An 18,774-nucleotide genomic window follows, 5' to 3' on the forward strand; every position below is an offset into this window, starting at 1 on the left:
TTAGATTCAGTAACAGACCCTTTTCTTATTGAAGGGTTACAATTCAAAAGGGACGGACAATGAAGAAAAGGAACTATTATAATTCTTCATAAAAGGTGAGTACTGGTAGTTCCCCAGAAAAATGCAGGAGAGGACGAGAAAGTGAGGTGGGAAGGGGTATTAGTCCCGGGACTCTAGAGAACAGAACCAACAGGAGATAGATAGATTTGTAGGAAGATGATAGATAAGTAGATAGATAGATAGATAGATAGATAGATAGATAGATAGATAGATAGATGATAGATTCTGATTAAGAAGGTCTGGGGGAAGGCCTGAAAATCTACATTAAAAACAAGTCTCCCTAGGAGATTCTCATGATTTTGAGGAAGGTGGTAAAATCTGGACGAAGCACAGTGCCCTCCGAGAGGTAATTCTGCAATGACTTAAATTCCAAGGCCAGCTGCTGGGAAGACTAAACAAAATCCAATCAGCAAATGCCCTAGGATGCCATAGAAATCTTCTACGCAAGGACAATCATGAGGCAATGTTTTAAAAAATGTCCCTTACAAATAAAAAAGCACCACCTTCTACATAAATCCAGGGTGCTAAATCATGGCCTTCATCTAATACCTTAGTGGGAGCATAGTTTCCAGAGTAGTTGTTTTGGTGTCTGGGCAATTTAAGATAATCAGAAATGGCTCTGAGATGCAGAAAATAGATTCAGTTCTTGGAGGCACTGGGATCTGGCAACAGTGGTGTAGCCTGATGGGGACACGGGCTAGGCTCCAGGGGAGGACCTCTTTCCTCATCCTTCATAGCTCACGTTCAGGACAGCATTCTCTATTGGAAAAAACAAATCCCCTGGAGAACTTGTTAAAATACAGATTGCTAGTTCCTTGTCCTTAGAGTTTTTGATTCCTTAAGTTGGGTTTGGGGCCTGAGACTTTGCATTTCCAACAAGTTTCCAGGTGTTGCTGTTGTTGCTGCCATGTCTGGGGACCACTCAGAACTACTGCTTTAGATCAATGGCCAAGACCTGCTTAGGACGTGAGAACTGAATTGGAATCACAGGTGTATGCTCAAGTCACGGCCCAAGTCAAGGTTGTGTGCAATCTTGAGAAAGTCTTGGTGTGTTTTTTTTTTTCATTTTTTACTTTAAGATTAATTTTAGACTTAGAGTTCAGTTGTAAAAATAGTACAGAGTTCGCATTTACTTTTACCCAACTTCCCCTTATGTTAACACCTTACATAACCATAGAGAAATCATCACAACTAAGAATTTAACATTAGTACATGACTGTTAACTAGACTACAAAAGTTACTGGATTTCACTCCAGTTTTCCCACTAATGTTCTTTTTATGTGCCAAGATCCAATCCAGGATCCCACGTTGCATTTAGTTGTCATGCCTCCTTAGTCTCCTTCAATCTATAATAGTTCATCAATCTTCTTGTCTTTCATGAGCCTGAGGCTTTTAAAGGATACTCAGTGATTTTGTAGTTATGTCCTTTCCTTTATGTCTGTCTGTTGTTTTCTTATGATTAGACTGAAGTCATGTGTTATTGGGGAGGATGCCACTGAGATGCTATACGCTTCTCTGTGCATCATTTCAGGTGTCACATGATGCTGGTATGTACTACTGGTGACGTTACCTCACGGGAAGTTACCATTTTTCTCTTTGTGATTACTAAATATTTTGGTGAAGTTCCTTTGAGACTACAAATATCCTGATTCTGCTTCAACTTTTACATCACTAATTTTAGCATCCATCAGTGGATCTTTCCTACAGCAATTGTCACTTTGACGTTCTCATGGTAATTCTCTAGTTCCCTAATTCCTTCTGTGTTTATATTCATTGGAATTCTTCTGTATAAAAGAGTTGTTCCTTCTATGGTTGAAGGTCTCTGACTTTGGAGCTGCAGAGCCATAAGTTCAAAGCCCAGGGCTGCTACTTAAGACACTTCTGCTGTCAGGCACTTCTGGCATTGTAAAAAAAATACTTGGGTTTGTCACCTGAAAGAAAAGGCAACTGTTGGGGGAGGGCTCTGTGGTGGTGTGGGGCTGGGATGAAGAGCCCGACTTCTCCATATGGACACTTGGATTCTCCTAGCTGTACACCAATCAGCCCTGAGAGCTCAGACAAAGAGCAATCCCTCCATGTTTTTGTTTCCTTGGGTAAAAAACAAGGTGGTTCAATGGGATGGTTCCTAAGGGTCCTCCCATCTCTGATGCTTCCTGCTCAACATTTCAGTTTCATTTGGCATAGATTTTCTCCTTTATCTTCTTTATCGCACCTGTCTTTCCCCATAATTTCTGATAGTGCTGTGTGTACACCACTCTTACCATAGAAAACCAACAGCCATTTCTTTTTAACTCTTCTCTCATCCCCAAAATGTTCTCTCCTGTATATACGAAGAAGACCAATAGCCCTTGCATGGATGCTTTAACTACCTGGGAGTTTATGTAACTAGAGGTGTTATAATCCCAGAAGGCAGAACCAAAACTGATTAGACAAGAAAAGCTAAATTTCATTTTCTGGCCTAGAATGTTTCTCCAGCCATGAACCCAAGATGATGCTCATCTTGAAGCAGGTTAATTTCCTTTTTCTCTGAGCGTAATAAATACGTGTTTAATAAGGCACCCCACCCCCACTATCCACAATGAGCACTCATGTACTCTTCGTTAATAAAATGAGAATTCATTCAACTTTCAGTTCTAATAAATAATCAGCCATTGTCTTTGCAATGGGCCCCAAGCCCTGGTAAAAATGACATGGACTCTGTGACCACTCAAAGGGAAAATGTTAAGCTATATTCTTTAGTTTCAAAGGTGAGTCTCCCCCACCACTTTGTTGCAGTTTTAAAGGCCTGCAGCTGAATTTAGTTTTCTTGTCACACTGAGGTCCCACAGACATCTTAGCTAAGCATTAAGATCTTAAAAACAAAAGAAAGGAAAAACAAAATGTAGAGAGGCAGGTATGAAGAGTAGAACAGATGGTTTTCTCAGCCAGGGTGCCATGGCAAATCTGCTCTGAAGGCAGCCCAGAGCCCAGACATATTTTCAAACATGTTCCCCTGTTTTTTTGAAAGGGTTGGCAAAGGTGGTGAATTCAGAGTTCCAGGGGGAAATTAGGATCTTCAGGATTTTTATTTCCCAATGAAGAACAGAGCAGCAGGAAATCAAGGCTTGCTGAAAACCCCCTCCCTTAGGCAATTAAGAAACCTGGAGCAGGGTGAGTAAAGAAACAGTGCAATGTCTTAGGCTGCTTCCGTGATTTGTTTTGAAAAGATTGAATTTAAAGTTAAAAGAATAAAGATACTGAGAAAGGCATTGAGGCTTCAAGTTCCCACAGCCTGAAAGCTGCCTGTTTGTTGGAGCCCAATGATGAGATTTCTAAAGCTGTGCTTGAGGAAGCTAGAAGGAACATCTCCTGAATGAACCCATCCACAGGCAGAGCTGAGCTGGATAACAGTCCCCTTGGTGGCCTCTCTCCCCTCCGCCTCCATGCCCAGCGTCCACTCCTCACTCCTACCTGTCCCCACTGGTCTCTGCCAGCCTATTGTTCATTATCGCAAAGGCTCCTACCCCCCCTGAGAATTCATTGTCCCGAGACAGCGTGCTGGTCTGGTGGGGGCAGCCATTGGCTGTCTCAGACAGCTGCTTCTGTAGGATGGCCAGCGAGACCTTGTTGGCGGCCAAGAAGTCCTTCATGGAGATCATCTCCCCTGAGGGACGTCGTCCATCCGTGTCGCTGTCCATCACCCCATCCGTTTCTATGGAGATGTTGCACCGGTTCTGGACATTGCCCGGCATTATCACATTCCTCCGTGACCGCGAGAGTCCACTTTGGCACTGCTGGCAGCACCCGCCATCCATTTTCCTCAGGATCCAGTTCATGGACTGTTTGATGAGGATGGAGATGACGTTGAACAAGGAGTAGATGCAGCAGACACCCATGAGGATGAAGGCAAAGTTGGCAAAGCGGTAGAGGCCTTGGCTCTTATACTGGGAGTTCTGGCTGCTGACCAGGTCCCCGAAGCCGATGGTGCTGAAAGCCACAAAGCAGAAGTAGAGCGAGTCGAAGTAGCTCCACCCCTCGATGGAGGTGTACATGGCCGATGCGCAGCAGGAGATAAGAACTGAGGCCACACACAAGATCAGCATGACATAGTACACGGAGGGCTTCCAGCCAGCCAGGCCGTCCGCCTCACGCTTCCCCAGGTTCTTCAGGCCCTCCTGGGGCAGGGCCCTTTGGCTCCGGAGCTGCTGCTGGTGGCACGACTTCATGATGTAGGCGATGACAGTGATCAGGCGCTCCAGGAAGAGGTTGAAGAACAAGATGGTGCTTGCGCACCCAATGAGGCCATACAAGATCAGAAAGGTTTTCCCTCCTACTGTCGCTGGAGTCGTCATCCCAAACCCTGCAGGAGACAAAAGTCAGAGGAGAGAAGAGTGAGGGAAGTCTTTGCGGTAACTGGTGTCAGGGTCATGGCTTTCATGGCTGGCAAAGGACCTAAAGAAACAGTTTCACAAATGCCCGTAGTCCTAGCCTTTCTAAGAATGAGAGGGAAAGTTCTCATTTCCTTTTGGAGATATCAAGGGTTGTTCAGAGCTGGGGCCAGTGCACAAATCAGAAAAAGACACCTCAGCTTGCAGGTGGATACAGCTCATGAAAAATGGCTTGGTGATGAGGATGTGGGCTGGATTTCAGCCTCTCCTCCCCAGCCAGCCAGATGTCTTTGTACAGTACACAACCTGAACAACCATACTTAACAGACATTGTTCAGAGAGATAAACCTCACACAAAGAAAGGCTTGTACAGTCTCACTGGGATTCATTTAACCTATAAAGTTATTGAGTGCCATTCCAGAAACGGGGGATATACCTGTGGAAAAGACAGATCTGGTCCCTGACCCCAGGGAGCTCTCGTCTAGTGAGGTGAGTACATGCTGTGTGGTGAGTGCTGTGGTGGAGGACATGCAGGAACCCGTGGGAGCTGCTCAGAGGGGAACCCATCTCAGACTTGGGGTTCTGGGAAGACTAAACAGGGAGATCTAAAAGCTAAAGAGGAGTTAAGCGGGCAAGGAGAGTATGTGTGTGTGTGTGTGTGTGTGTGTGTGTGTGTGTGTGTGTGTGGTGGTGATGGTGGTGGTGGTGGTGGTGATGGGGTTGTTCCAGGCAGAGAAATGGCAAATGCCAGCATAGGTAGAGATGAGAAATTTGCTCAATATAATTTCATTTTTAAGTAAAATTCTCCCAACATACACCTCATACTTTGGGAGTGAAAGCTGAGGTGTTGGTTGATAAAATATAAAATGTTTCTCTCACACCTTTGTCTCTTACTGTTCACAATTTCCACCTTCTTGATCTTTCAACCCATGCACACAGACGTGTGGCTAAGAATACCAACTGTAGGACAATGGGTGTCACTAAGAAAAAGGACTAATAGGAAAGAGAGCAGTGGTATCCTTGGCAACAATCAGAAGAGAACTTTCTCATGTAGCAAATGGTGTCTTTTCCAAAATCTGCCTTTCTGATCCCAGAGGTGACAATTATTTTCCTCTTGGAGAGCAGAGCAGCAGTTGTTGTTATGAGAAGTTCTCAGCCACAGGTCACAGCAATAATTTATTGAGCACCTGTTCAGTTCAAGGGCCTGCACCAGGTGCTTGAGCCACACAAAAATGATCTGGACCTCAAGGAGACCAGTATCTAGGAGGAAACAGGAAACTGCTATGTACAAAACAAGGCACAGCGATTCAAGGGCCAAAATAAAGGCATGATGGGGTGACCCTGGCTTCAGGGTCCTGAGTGCCGACTCATTGGGATGAGTGAGTTGGGTACATACAGGTGTGTGGCTGAAGTCTGCTGACAAGCCTGACAAGCTTAACAAGCTGATTTTTTCCAGTGAATGAGACTTCGGTGATTTTATGACATATTCCAGAGATTTACAATTTCTAGATTCTATCTTGTTTATTTGGTTTTAAAACATTCACTTTTATTTATTTACTTATTTAAATAAAATTTATTGGGTAATATTGGGGAGTAGTGTGTTTCTCCAGGGCCCATCAGCTCCAAGTCATTGTCCTTCAATCTAGTTGTAGAGGGCGCAGCTCAGCTCCAATCCCAGTCACCATTTGCAGGAGGTGCAGCCCACCATCCCATGCGGGAATTGAACCGGCAACCTTGTTGTTGAGAGCTCGCACTCTAACCAACTGAGCCATCCGATGCTCCTACGTTCACTTTTATTAAAGAAAGGATAACCCATGACTTTTGCTTACCTACTGTACTTGGTTGATCACTGCCACCATTTCAGTCCACAAAAATAACAGAAAATGGCTCAAGTGGTGGTGGTATCCATGGAGGCAGATGGGGACAGCCTCCTAATGTTTGCAGTTAGAGGTATTTCCATAGCTTTCACCACGCTCAGAACTTAAAAGTGTGTAAGCTAATAACACAGGCTTTTTCATAGAAAGTCTTCCCTTTTTGAACCCCAAAATACTGAGTGTTGGATTGTCTTGGATTGAGAATAATCAGCCTCAGGGTTCTCCTGGTGGGGGACAAAGACACAGGCATTCTCAAAGGCCCACTCTCTACCAAGTATTCTTAATTACTCGTCTATTAAGTCCCATGTGACAGATAAGAAGAAGAATACAGAATCTAAGTAACTTGCTTAAAGGTGTAAAGCTGGAATCAGAACCTAGATTTGTTTTGTCCCCCAGGCCTGTGCTTTTCCGCGTGCCTATGCTACGTGAGTGCCAACCACCATCAGGTGTACACATCAGAAGTAGAACTGAGGGAGGGAAATTAACCAAGCATCTATAGTTTCATGTTTTACAAAGACACCCAGACTGCAGTGGCTGCCAAATCTGGTACCAAAATCAGGGATTGGCTGGCATCGTAAGCTGAAACCTTACGAATCTTCACTTACTACAAACATATGTTTCTGAAGAAATGCATGTCTCTTCCAACAACTGATGTAAACAAATCAGTTTAAAAACCTGTTATGTCTCATGAATTTCAGTCTCCTTGTATTTCAGGTGGTGCTTTTCAACATACAATTTATTCCCTGTGCTTTAAGCTTCAAGTCATCTGATTTGTGTCCAACCCCTGAGTCTGGGAGCAGATGAGTTGGCTGATTGGGGACCAAGGGCACAGAAATTTACTTTGGAAGCCAAGGGAGCTCACCTGGCAGTCTACTCCAGTCTAGTTCCCTTGAACCATATCAGACCTGACTTAATGTGACTGTAACCACAGGCAGCTCCTGGGACCACACCAGGCTCGCTGGTGTCCGTGGGGTGAGGAATGAAGCAACCGGGGGCTGCCAGGGTCTCAGTCAGCCCCGACAGTGCCCTTCATTGACACCATGAAGAGAGGGAGCAGGCCTGCAGTCTTTTATGTATAGTATGTTGTCAACTACGTATTCTTTTAAAAATGTAACCAAGGTAAAAAATGTAAAAGCTTTGCATTATGGTATTTTCCAACCACACACAAAGGTAGAGAGAATGCTATTAACAAACGTTAATTTGCCAGTTGCGGCAACTACGTACCAACATTTTTGCAAGGCATGTTTCCGCTATCCTACCCCACCCCCTTAATGGGCTAGAGTGTTTTCAAGTAAATCCCAGAGATCTCCCATTTCATCCGTTAATAAGGAGCCATCTGTAACTGACAAGCACGCTATGTTCCCAAAATAACCACTATGCCATTATCACCCCTAACAAAATTAACACTAATTTCTTAACACCCAATAATATCCCGTCCATATTCAAATTTCTCAAAATTATCTTTTTACAGATCATCTGTATAAATCCGGATCCTAACAAGCTGCATGCATTTTTATCTTTTAAATCTCTTTTATTTGTTAACAGTCTCCCCTCTCATTTTTTATGCTATTGATCTGTTGGGTAAGTGTGTCCTGCAGACTTCAATCACATTTTTTCTAGAAATATTCGAAAACAAACAAACAAATGTATATTACATGAGTGCCCTCAGACATAGCAGCAAATCTCAAACAATGAGTGGGACGTATAAATTGGCATAAACTGTCTAAAAAGCAATTTGGGAGTATGTATCAGATATCTTAAAAAGATATCTTTCACTATAATTTTTTTTTGTTTTCAGGGATATATTCCAAAAAGTATCAGAAATGTGACTACTTATGTACACTGCTATTCACCATACCTTTACTTTCAATAATGAAATTCTCAGCAACCTAAGTATAATAGGTAGATGAAAACCTAAGAAGATAACAGGGAAATGACTAAATAATGTAGCCATTAAAATGATCTATACAAAGAGTTTTTAATGATTGGGAAAATGTTAAGTGGAAAAAAGCAGAGCCAAAGTGTGTCTCCAGAATGACTCAAGCCTGGGACACCTCATCCTCATTAAATACTTGCAGAAGTTATGAGTCCTTCCTAAAGTTAAGAATATTTTTGGAATTTACATTTTCAGGGTTATGACTCCTCATTTTAACAGTAAAGCATCTTTGACAAAAAATTACGAACTCATATCTAGTGAAGATTTAACTGTTTTCCTGGTAACTTCTGAACTAGGGGACATTTCTAGACTCTTTAGCAACAGTAGTTTACAAGTTAAAAATAAATTACTGCTACCCTAACTATAAAAAGTTGAAAACTTGGGTGTGACAAATAAGAATTCTTTCAATCATGTGCGTAGCTACAAGTCAGTAATTTTTATACTCAGAAGGCAACAAAAATTAGCCTCATGGGAATCAGAATACGTCAGCTCCCAAAGAGGAATTTTACAAACTTCACTGCCCTGAGAAATACACTTATTCACGAGGGCACTTCGCTCTGTGTTTCATGCTTTCTCAAGCCCCTTTCCTCCTCACAAACATCTAGCTAGTATGATGGTTGGAATAAATGCTGTCATTATTTCTGATTTTGCCTTCATTTAAGAGGGGTGGGAATCATTTGATTTACTTATCTCAAATAGGTGTTCCAATTCCAGTGCTACTTAACTTTTAAATCATGAAACTACTCCCTAAAAGCAAGTACTTATAATTATGTTCTCTCTCTTCAGCTCGATTGCCCTCCTCCAGACTACAAAGAAATGGTTCGATTAAGTAGAATGTTACCACAAGGCAGGGCACATAACTGATGAAAGGTGCCTTTTCTTCAACATGAATGTGAAGATCAGGCTGTAAGACGTTCTGAGGAATTCCGAGAATGATCTCTTTAGTTTGATGGCTCCCAGTCCCCTTCCCATAACCCTCCCTTCCCCACGGCAGCCTCTTAGCTCCTCTGTGGAATCACAGTGCTCCCAAAAATCCAGTTGGAAAGCCCAACCACTGGAGAACATCAGGGGCTCTCTTGTCTTTTATGGTTTTGCTTAGATGTATGATGTTGTAACAAGAACAAAGCATGGCCTGGGCAAGCTAAATGACAGAATCATATATAAGACTTAAGAGGCCCGGTGGCTCAGGTGGTTGGAGTGTGGTGCTCCTAACTCCGAGGTCGCTGGTTCAATTCCCACATGGGCCAGTGAGCTGCACCCTCTACAGCTAAGATTGTGAACAAGAGCTCTCCCTGGAGCTGGGCTGCCGTGAGCAGCCGGAGGTTGGCGTGAGCAGCAGACCGATGACTGGCAACTGACTGCCTCAGCCGGTCGGGGGAGCGGAAGCGAAAGGGAAAAAAAAAAGACTTAAGAAATGTGTTATTGATGATATCATAATCTATGTTCTTCCCCAGTTTGTATCTCTTCTCTACAATCTCCTGTACAAACTCATGAAGACTGAATGTTCGTGCTCCCTCCGCCCCCATTTGTACGTGGAAACCCTATGTATTAGGAGGTGATGTATTGGGGGTGGGGCCAACGGGAGGTAACTGGGGTTAGATGAGGTCATGATGGTGGAGCCCTCGTGATGGGATTAGTGCCCTTAGAAGAGTCACCAGAGAGGGCTTTCTTGCCCTCTCTGCTCTCTGCTGCGTGGGTACAACAAGAACCTAGCAGTCTGCAACCCAGATGAGGGCTCTTAGCCAAAACCCCCAAGACTCCTGATCTCGGACTTCCAGCCTCCCGAGCTGCGAGAAGTAAGTTTCTGATTATTAGTCACCCAGTCATGGTATTTGTTACTGCAGCCTGAGTTAAGGCAGTGTGTTACTATTGCACCATGTGTACCCTGCATTACTTAGAATTTCCTAGAAATATTTGGCAAACATCCTCACGTTTCCTATGAAAATTAGCTCTAGGGAACCAAAGCACTCTACAGAAAATCAAGTTTTCCTTTTCTCCCTTCTTTCCTTCTCTTTTAGTCTCCTCTCCCTCCCTCCCTCTCCTTTTCCCCCCTCCCTCCCTACCTCCCACCTCCCCTTCCTTCTTTCCATTTCTTCACAACAGTCTTTAGAGACCCACCACTCAAACCTTGTTCTTTTTAGAGGCACCTTCTGAGCTGTGTCTAAATGAATCATTGCTCTGCAATAAACTATTCTTTGAGGGGGCCCTTCTGGGGCGTCTTCTTAAAAAGATTTAATTTTGATATTATTAGTTCCAGAAAGCAGTCATCGCACATTCTTTTGCCCAGAGTCAGCAGAGAACCCGTTTCAGAGAGCACTGGAGCACAAATGGAATCGGTAGACTAATTTAACTGCCAGAGGAAATGTTTGAAAATATTGTAACACAATGCTAGTTTTTACTTAGTCATGGGGGAAGAACGGGCTGGTGCATTAGGATTTATTTTCCCGCCGAGAGAACCAACACTGAAGACAAACACCTCCCCTGAACTCAGGCTGTTAACCCAAACGCGCAGGTCTTTAGTAAATGGCGTATAAAAATGGAAACGTGCAGTTAGAATCAGAGAACAAATTTGAGGCACCCGGGGCAAGCCAGACTCCAGGTTCATCCGAAACCTGACGCGCTTCTCGTCAATCATACTGTCTATGCCGAGTGGGGTCAGATTTGGTGGCAAACACGTGTGGCTGAAAAAGGACAGTCACTGTTGTCCTCTGGGGCAAGGGAGAGGAGTGAGCAGCTGCACTTGCCGACCACAGGTTTAAACCCCAAACTTCATCTCAGAGACTCTCCCATCTCAGTGTACTCTCACTGGGAGCTCTTGGGAGCTGACACAGAGGGATTGTCTTCTTTGACGTCATTTCTAGTTTTACTGGCAAAACAGGCTCTCCAATAAAAGTTGACCTCATTTGCCCTTTTCCCCCTTAAGAATGTTCTATACCTCTACCTTTCCCTTCTCTCCAACGGGCCTCTGAAATGTTCCTTCTCCTTTTGCAAAACTGTAGTGTAATATCACAACCAGGATGATGACATTGATACAATCCATTGGTCTTATATTTCCTGATTTATTTGTACTTGCTATTCGCATGCGTGCACTTGGGTGTGTTTAGTTCTATACGATTTTGTCACATGTGTAGGCTCATCAACATCATTTTAAATAGTCCATTCTTCCTCCACTCTTTGGAAATGTCACTTGAATCAGAGGCAAAATTCTTACATTTTTTTCTGGATTCCATATTTCATTCTATTGATCTCTCTATGCTGGGACAGGTACCAAAAACAGTTCTCCGATTTAATATCCATGAAGAATTTTTCCTCTTGCTTCTCCCCTCTTCTCTACCTCCTCCTTTCTCTTCTTTCATTTTAAAATGTCGCTAGCTTATTTCATGTGCAATTGTCCCAATGAGTTTTAGAATCCTTTGGTTAAATTCCAGAAAATATATTTGGATTTTGACTGGGGTTGCCTTATATTTAGAGATTCATTTGTGGAGAAATGACATCCTTTTCCCACCAGGAACACAGTGTATCTCTCCACTTATAGAGCTCTTTTAAAAATGAACCTGAGAATTTTGTAACTTCTTCATATAAATCCTGCACAAATCTTGTCACACTGATTATTCCTATTTCATTTCATGTCTTTTGTAAAAGATGATGTGAACAGAGTCTTTCTCACTACCACACATTTTTTTGGTTATTTTATTATTAATTTTTCAATTGTGATAAAACATACATAACATGAAACTTACCATTTTAACCATTGTAAAGTATATAATTCAACGGTATTACATATATTCATATGTTGTACAACTGTCATCACTATCCATTTCCAGAACTTTTCATTATCCCAAAGAGAAACTCTGTACCCATTAAACAATAATAATGTCCTAGCCCCTGGTAACCTGTATCCTGTTTTCCGTCTTTATGAATTTGCCTATCATATAAACGGTACCTCATATAAGTACCTCATATAAGTGTAATCAGACAATATTTGTCCTTTTATGTCTGGCTGCTTTCATTGAGCAATAATTTTCAGGTTCATGCATGTTGTAGCATGTATCATTCTTTTTTATGGTTAAATAATATTCCATCGTATGTATATACCACACTTTGTTTATCCATTCATCTTCGATGAACATTTTGGTTGTTTGTGTTTTGGCTATTGTGAATAATGCTGCTATGACATTGGACAGGACAGCTCTAATGGGGTAGAAAGGGCCAGCATGAGTGAGTATAGCAGACTGTTTTTCCAGAATGAGTCTTGGTTCAATTCATATTCTGGTAAACTGAGGATTACAATAGACAGTAGATACACGTGCAATTACAAAGTTCATCAAAATGTGTTTCTCACATAAGTGCTGCCAGATTAAAGTTAAAACTATCGTTGATGGTGCAGGTGGTATTTTGGATTCTTGCAGAACATCACAATCATCAAAATGAGTACAAATTCTCTGGAGACAGCCCTGATGGATGTGTCTGATTATATGAGATTTCTTGCTGCTTGATATCCAGTAAATGCGTTTTCTACATTTATTTGTACACAGAATAAACCCTGGTTTGTCCCAAATCCAAACAGACAACATTCATGCAACATGAAAAGGCTGTATTTGACTGGAGCCAAATACAGCCAACTGGAAAGATGCTCTATTGTGGTCAGTGCTAAAAAGACCCTGCTTGGGGAAAGAGGAGAGGGAGAAATGTCCCACACCAAGAGGCAGTGATTTCACTCCATGGTGAAAAACATGGACTCACTTCTGCCTCTGCCACTCATGTGCAAAGTGACCTGGGACACGGTATTTAACCTCCCTGTGCCTCAGTCTCTTCATCTGTCAAATAGGATAATAATAATACCCCACAGGCTGTTGACTAGATTAAGTAAAATGAAGTATATAATGCACCCAACACTCCTTATTGTAGACCCTTAGGTACCCTCCCCCACATTCCTTGAATATTTTAGTCCCTGGCTCACAGTCAATCTCCTCAACACTCCTGTCACAATTCTAGGTGGTGTCAGTATTCATATAGAATAGAATGCTCCTTGCAATACCCTGGCATGGCCTCTCAATTCCTCCTTTCACGTATTGAATCACTTTCTTTATTTGGTTTCCAAGACATAAATCTCTTCTGGTTTTCTTCCTCATTCATTGGCTTCTCCTCAAACTCCTTTGCTACCTCTCCTTCATCTTTCTGTCCTTTAAGTGTCAGAGTGCCCCAGTCCTCAATCCTTGGGCCTCTTCTCCACTCTATATTCATTGTCTAGATGACATCATCTGATATCATGATTTTAAATGCCACCTCCATGCTGTCTTCTAGACTTCATCTCTAATCTGATCCTTTCTCCTGAACTCTAGACTAATAGATCCAGCCCTATTGTACCTTTCTACTTGGATATATAATAGTGATCTCCAAAATTAACAGGTCCAAAATGGAATTCCTGACCTTCATCTCCAACTTGATCTACCCAATCTTTTCTATTTCAATAAATAGGAACTATCCTTCCAGTCACTCAGACCCAAGACAGACATCGGACTTCCCTCTCTCTGACGCCTCTCATTTAAGCTGTCAAGAAATCCTGTTGACTCTGCCTTCCAGAATATAGTCAGAACCCAAGCATTTCTCATCACCTTGCCTGCCAGCACCCTGGCCCAAGATATTCTTATGTCTTCCCTGGGTTCTTATAGTAGCCTCCTCACTGGTGTCCTGCTGCTGTCTCTGCACATCCTACAGCAGCCAGAGCTGCCCTTCTTAAATACATCAGATCATGTACTCAGTGGCCCCAAACCTTGCCCTGGTCCCCATTCATCCGACATGAAAACCAAAGTTGATGCAATCTCTCCCCTCCCCAATTCCACCTGCAACTTCTCCAACTTCTTTACTGTTCAGTCCCCTGCTCCAGCCACAATGGCCTCCTTGCTGCTCCTATATCCCAGGCCCCGCTCCTGCACCCCTTGCTGCCTTTGCTTTTCCCCTAGATAGCTACAAGCCTCACCTCACCACCTCTTTTGGGTCTTTGCTCAAAAGAAATGCCAACCACCTATTTATAATGGCACTCGCCACCCCAGAACTTCCATCCCTCTTTTCTGCTTAATTTTTTCCTGTAGCAATTATTACCGTGTAACATACTGTGTGTTTTACACATTTACTTGTCTATTGTTTGTCTCTCCCCCATTAGAATGAGGACAAGTTTTTTGTTTGTTTTTTTAAATCATTGTGGTAAAAAACACATAGCATGAAATCTACCCTCTTAACAAATTTTCACATGCACAGTACAGTATTGCTAACAATGTGCAAATTGTTGCACAGTGGCTCTTGAGAATTTTTTTATCTTGTGTGGCTGGAACTCTGTCCTCATTGAACAACAACTCCCTATTTCCCCTCTTCTCCCACCTGCCCCTGGCAACCACCATTCTACTTTCTGCTTCTATGAGTTTGACTACTTTGTATACCTCATATACGTGGAATCATACAGTATTTGTCTTCTTGTGATTGGTTTATTTCACTTAGCATATCTTCAAGGTTCATCCATGTAGCATAGGCAGGATTTCCTTCTTTTTTCAGGCTGAATAGTATTCCGTTATATGGATAGACCACATTTCCTCTATCCATCAAGGGACATTTAGGCTGCTATTGTGAATAATGCTTCTTTGAACATGGTAGTGCAAATATCTCTCTGAGATCCTGATTTTAATTCTTTTGCATAAACACCCAAAACTGGGATTGCTGGGTCACATGGTACTTCAGGAGGACAGAGATTTTTGTCTATCTTGTTCACTGCTGTATCCCCAGTGCCTAGGACAATGCCTGAGACATAGTAGGTGCCCAATAAATGCTGTCATTTTATATGTAAACTCTGTATTAGCCTGATTCACTTCAACTCCTCCAGCACAGCTTCTGCAATCATTCCCACCGTGAGTTTTCCAATGCAACGTACCACAGGGAAAATAATGAAATCATCTAAGACAATAAGTGGTTTTCAAATGTTCTCAAACTAGAAACAACCATATAAGTAAACAATTGATCACTTTTTAATAAACCATACTTATTGGTGACTCTGGCAGTTCTGGATATGTAAAGTGTCCTGCTTAACTCCTCTTGTTACTAGGGCCAACCACACAATGACAGCTGAACAGGCTGACCACGAACCAGACAGCAGGCTGGGCTAGGCTACTGGAGCCCTGTGAGCAAAGAGCTGTACTGTGGGTAGGAGAGCAGGCATTGTGGGTAGGAGAGCAGGCATTGTGGGTAGGGACACAGGCATTGTGGGTAGGAGAGCAGGCATTGTGGGTAGGGACACAGGCATTGTGGGTAGGAGAGCAGGCATTGTGGGTAGAACAGCACAGCATTATGGGTAGGAGAACATGGCACTACGGTAGGAAAGCCCGCTTACAGTGCTGGCAGATATCACTCAGGACCATTGGCACAAACAGAAAATTCCAGCGGTTTTAGGCCAAACTAAAGAGAAGTTGTGCTACCTAATTAGAGTTGGGTAGAAGCAAAGCACAAGAATCCTGACAGAAGCCAGGGCATAGCGTCAAATCAGAGATGGAGGACCAGGTAGAGGCCAGAATTCTAATGGAACTAATCATACCAGGTGGCACGGTCCCTGCCAGGACCCACCCACCATCACCTGGAGATCCCAGGACAGACGCTGTTTGCCCTTCTCTAAGCACCTTCCTTGGTGGGCAGATAAGGTCTGCCAGGTGTCACTGCCCTTGGGAGAAAGGCTGGGCACACAGACGTGTGCTGGGGCCGCCATACCTGAAGACAGCTCCCTGCCTCTGAGTCTTCTTCACAACTCAGAGGCCTGCAGGCTGCAGCCTATGTTTTCTTCTCATGATTCCTTTTTCAGTTCTGATGACATCAGCTGGAAGACCTTCAGTAAACAGGAACTTTATACCACAATGGTCACTGAACGCCCACTGCATGCCAGGCTATGTGCTACACCCTGAGATCACAAAGAAGTAGTAAATACAGTCCCCACCTGCAGGTGCAGCGGCGAAGTCAGAAACACATCAAGTGTAAGTGAACGATGACGACGACGACGATGAGAATAATAGCAACACAGCATTTATCAGACACTAGGTGCCAGGCTCTGTGCTCTGAGCTTTACATGGATTATTTTACCTAATCTTTAGGAGCCCATGAGGTACACACTACTGGTATTCTTATTCCCATTTGACACATGAGACTTATGGGGGTAAAATAGATTGCCCAGAATCACGCAACTAAGATAAGAGGTGAAGCCAGTATGAGCCATACAATCTTGCTGACTCCAAAACCAGTAATCACTAACTCCTGCTGACTCTTGGGACGCTAGAGGGTATGCGGGTGGTGGTGGGGGGGGAACACCGAACTCTGATGGTTTCAGGGGAAGGACAGGGAACGGGGGCGGGGGGCGGGGGCAGGGATGTCAGACAAGGCTTTCCCTAGGAGGTGAGGATGCCTAAGCTGAGCTGTCTGGGTAAAGTGACAGGAGCAACGTTCCAGGCCAGGGAACTTCTAGTGCAGGGGTGTCCAAACTTTTTTCAACGTTTTTTATCAAGGGCCATCTGTGGTAAAATACACAAACAGCCGGGCCACTCACTCGAGGTGAAGTACGTATTGCCTCACCTGGTTTATTTAAGTAAACTAAATATATTTTTGGAATTTGCTGCGGGCCAATTAACAATGGATTGTGAGCCGCAGTTGGCCCGCGGGCCGCAGTTTGGACACCCCTGTTCTAGTGCATAGGAAAGGGTCAGAAAAGAGCATGTTGTACCCAGGAAAGTGCCAGGAGGGTGGGCATGGAGAGGGGAGCTGGGACAGAATGCCAGGTCCTTACTATGATGTAGTCCAGCACCGTCCTGTCCTGTAGGTCTCTCAGGCCTCAGAAACCTCCAGAATGAAACCCCTTTGACAGGGAGTCCCTGTGTCAATCCAACTGGGTTACTTATGAAGCTCTGCTTTCCGTAAGCTTCTTTCAAGGACTTCCCGTTACCATGTACACTTGCAGGTGGAAACTTGCCTCTCTGTAATTGAGACGCATCTTCCCTGTGTGGCTGGTTCCAAATATTTTTCTGGACTCTGCAGTGGGAGTGGGGATCTCACCTTTGACAAGAGAGCATAATGGTTGAGCAATGGGCTCTACAGCTGGACTCCCCAGGTTCAAAACCTGGTTCTGATACTTGTTTGCTGTAGAAACTTGGGCAAGCTACTCAACCTTATTGTCCCCATGCAAAAGACACAAAAGCTCCATTCACCTACCTGCCTTCTGAACCCAGAACAGCCAGGTGAGGAGTGCAGAGTCAGCCCAGACAAGCTCTACTCCCAGCCTCGCAGACCTTATGGTTATGCCTGAGTTTTCTCCAGGTCACACTAGATGACTGGGGAGCCACCCCACCCCCAGGCAGAGGGTAGGACTGCAGCGGGAAACAAAACCTTACCTTACCCTGGACCACCCCTGAATGAATTTTTACCTCCTTCTTTTCACCACCCAACGTTTCAAAAGTTTGATAGTCTACACTTGCTGTCTCCAGACGACTTTCCTAATTGTTCCTCAATTCATGTCAGTTTGACTTCTGGCCCCATTGCTCTTGGACCAGCGAGATGGCTGGTCCAATGGCTCATTTTCAGTCCTCACCCTTCTTCCCTGTTCTCCATCCAAGTTTTAATAAGTAAGAAGCGGGCCAACATCGCAGTTGGGTTTCAGGGAACCCGTTGGAATTTCAGGGAACCACTTGGTTCTGCCCCCATTTCTGTGGTCATCCTTCATTGGTTCCTCCTTCTCCATCCACCCGATAGAACTGGTGTTCCCCAAGGAATGCCAACACTTTGCTCTTTTGTCTTTTGCTCTTCCTGGGTTATTTCTCCTCTTTGCATGAGTTCAACTACCCTGCGTCCTCCTTGAGAAAACAGAAGCCAGCAGCTCAGAACTTCTCAAGAATCCTATTCACCTCCCTGCTTCCACTCCCTTCCGTTCTCTTCTGCACCATGGATGAGGTCCCTCCCCCATCTGAGGTTAATCCTGCCACCTGTGCCTCCTGTCTCCTCAGGGGCCCTGCTCCATTAATTATCTCCTTTTAAATCCTCAGTTCTCCTTCTCTAGACCCGGCTTACCAGTATTTAAACTTTTCAGGTCTCTCCCATTCCTTCCTGTAATCACTACCACTCTTCTTTCTCTTCCCCATCCCTGCCAAATGTCCCCAAAGAGCTGATCAAACCAGATAATTCCACCTCTGTATCTCCAATTCACTCTTCTGGAACCTCTGGAATATGGTCAGTTTCCCACCTCCAGAAAACTGTTCTCCGACGAGTCACCAAAACTTCTCGTCAGGACTGCCAATGGATACGTTTCAGTCCTCATCTTCCTTGGTCTCTGCAGCATTTGACACAAATGACCCCTCCCTAACTGAAACTCTCTTTAGCCTCAGTTGCTATGACACCACACTCTTCCGGTTTTCCACAGGCCTTGGGTCGGTCCTTCTTGTTCTCCTTAATGATCTCCTCTTCTTGTACCCCCTTCAATGTCGGTTTTCCTCAGGGCTCTCTGTGTTCTGTCCTTGTCTCA

The 18,774-nt window shown here is 43.9% G+C and overlaps 1 protein-coding gene across 1 annotated transcript in view; it reads right to left on the reverse strand.

Moving 5' to 3' along the window:
- Window positions 1-1,117: 1,117 nt before the first annotated feature.
- Window positions 1,118-18,774, reverse strand: part of KCNK13 (potassium two pore domain channel subfamily K member 13) — a 78,834-nt gene continuing 61,177 nt past the window's right edge. The window contains exon 3 of the mRNA XM_033107030.1: window positions 1,118-4,399. Within this exon, the coding sequence (XP_032962921.1) occupies window positions 3,507-4,399 (893 nt within the window). The 3' untranslated portion in view covers window positions 1,118-3,506. The remainder of the gene's footprint in view (window positions 4,400-18,774) is intronic.

The sequence above is a fragment of the Rhinolophus ferrumequinum genome, chromosome 6 (assembly GCF_004115265.2).
Source record: "Rhinolophus ferrumequinum isolate MPI-CBG mRhiFer1 chromosome 6, mRhiFer1_v1.p, whole genome shotgun sequence".
NCBI lineage: Eukaryota > Metazoa > Chordata > Mammalia > Chiroptera > Rhinolophidae > Rhinolophus > Rhinolophus ferrumequinum.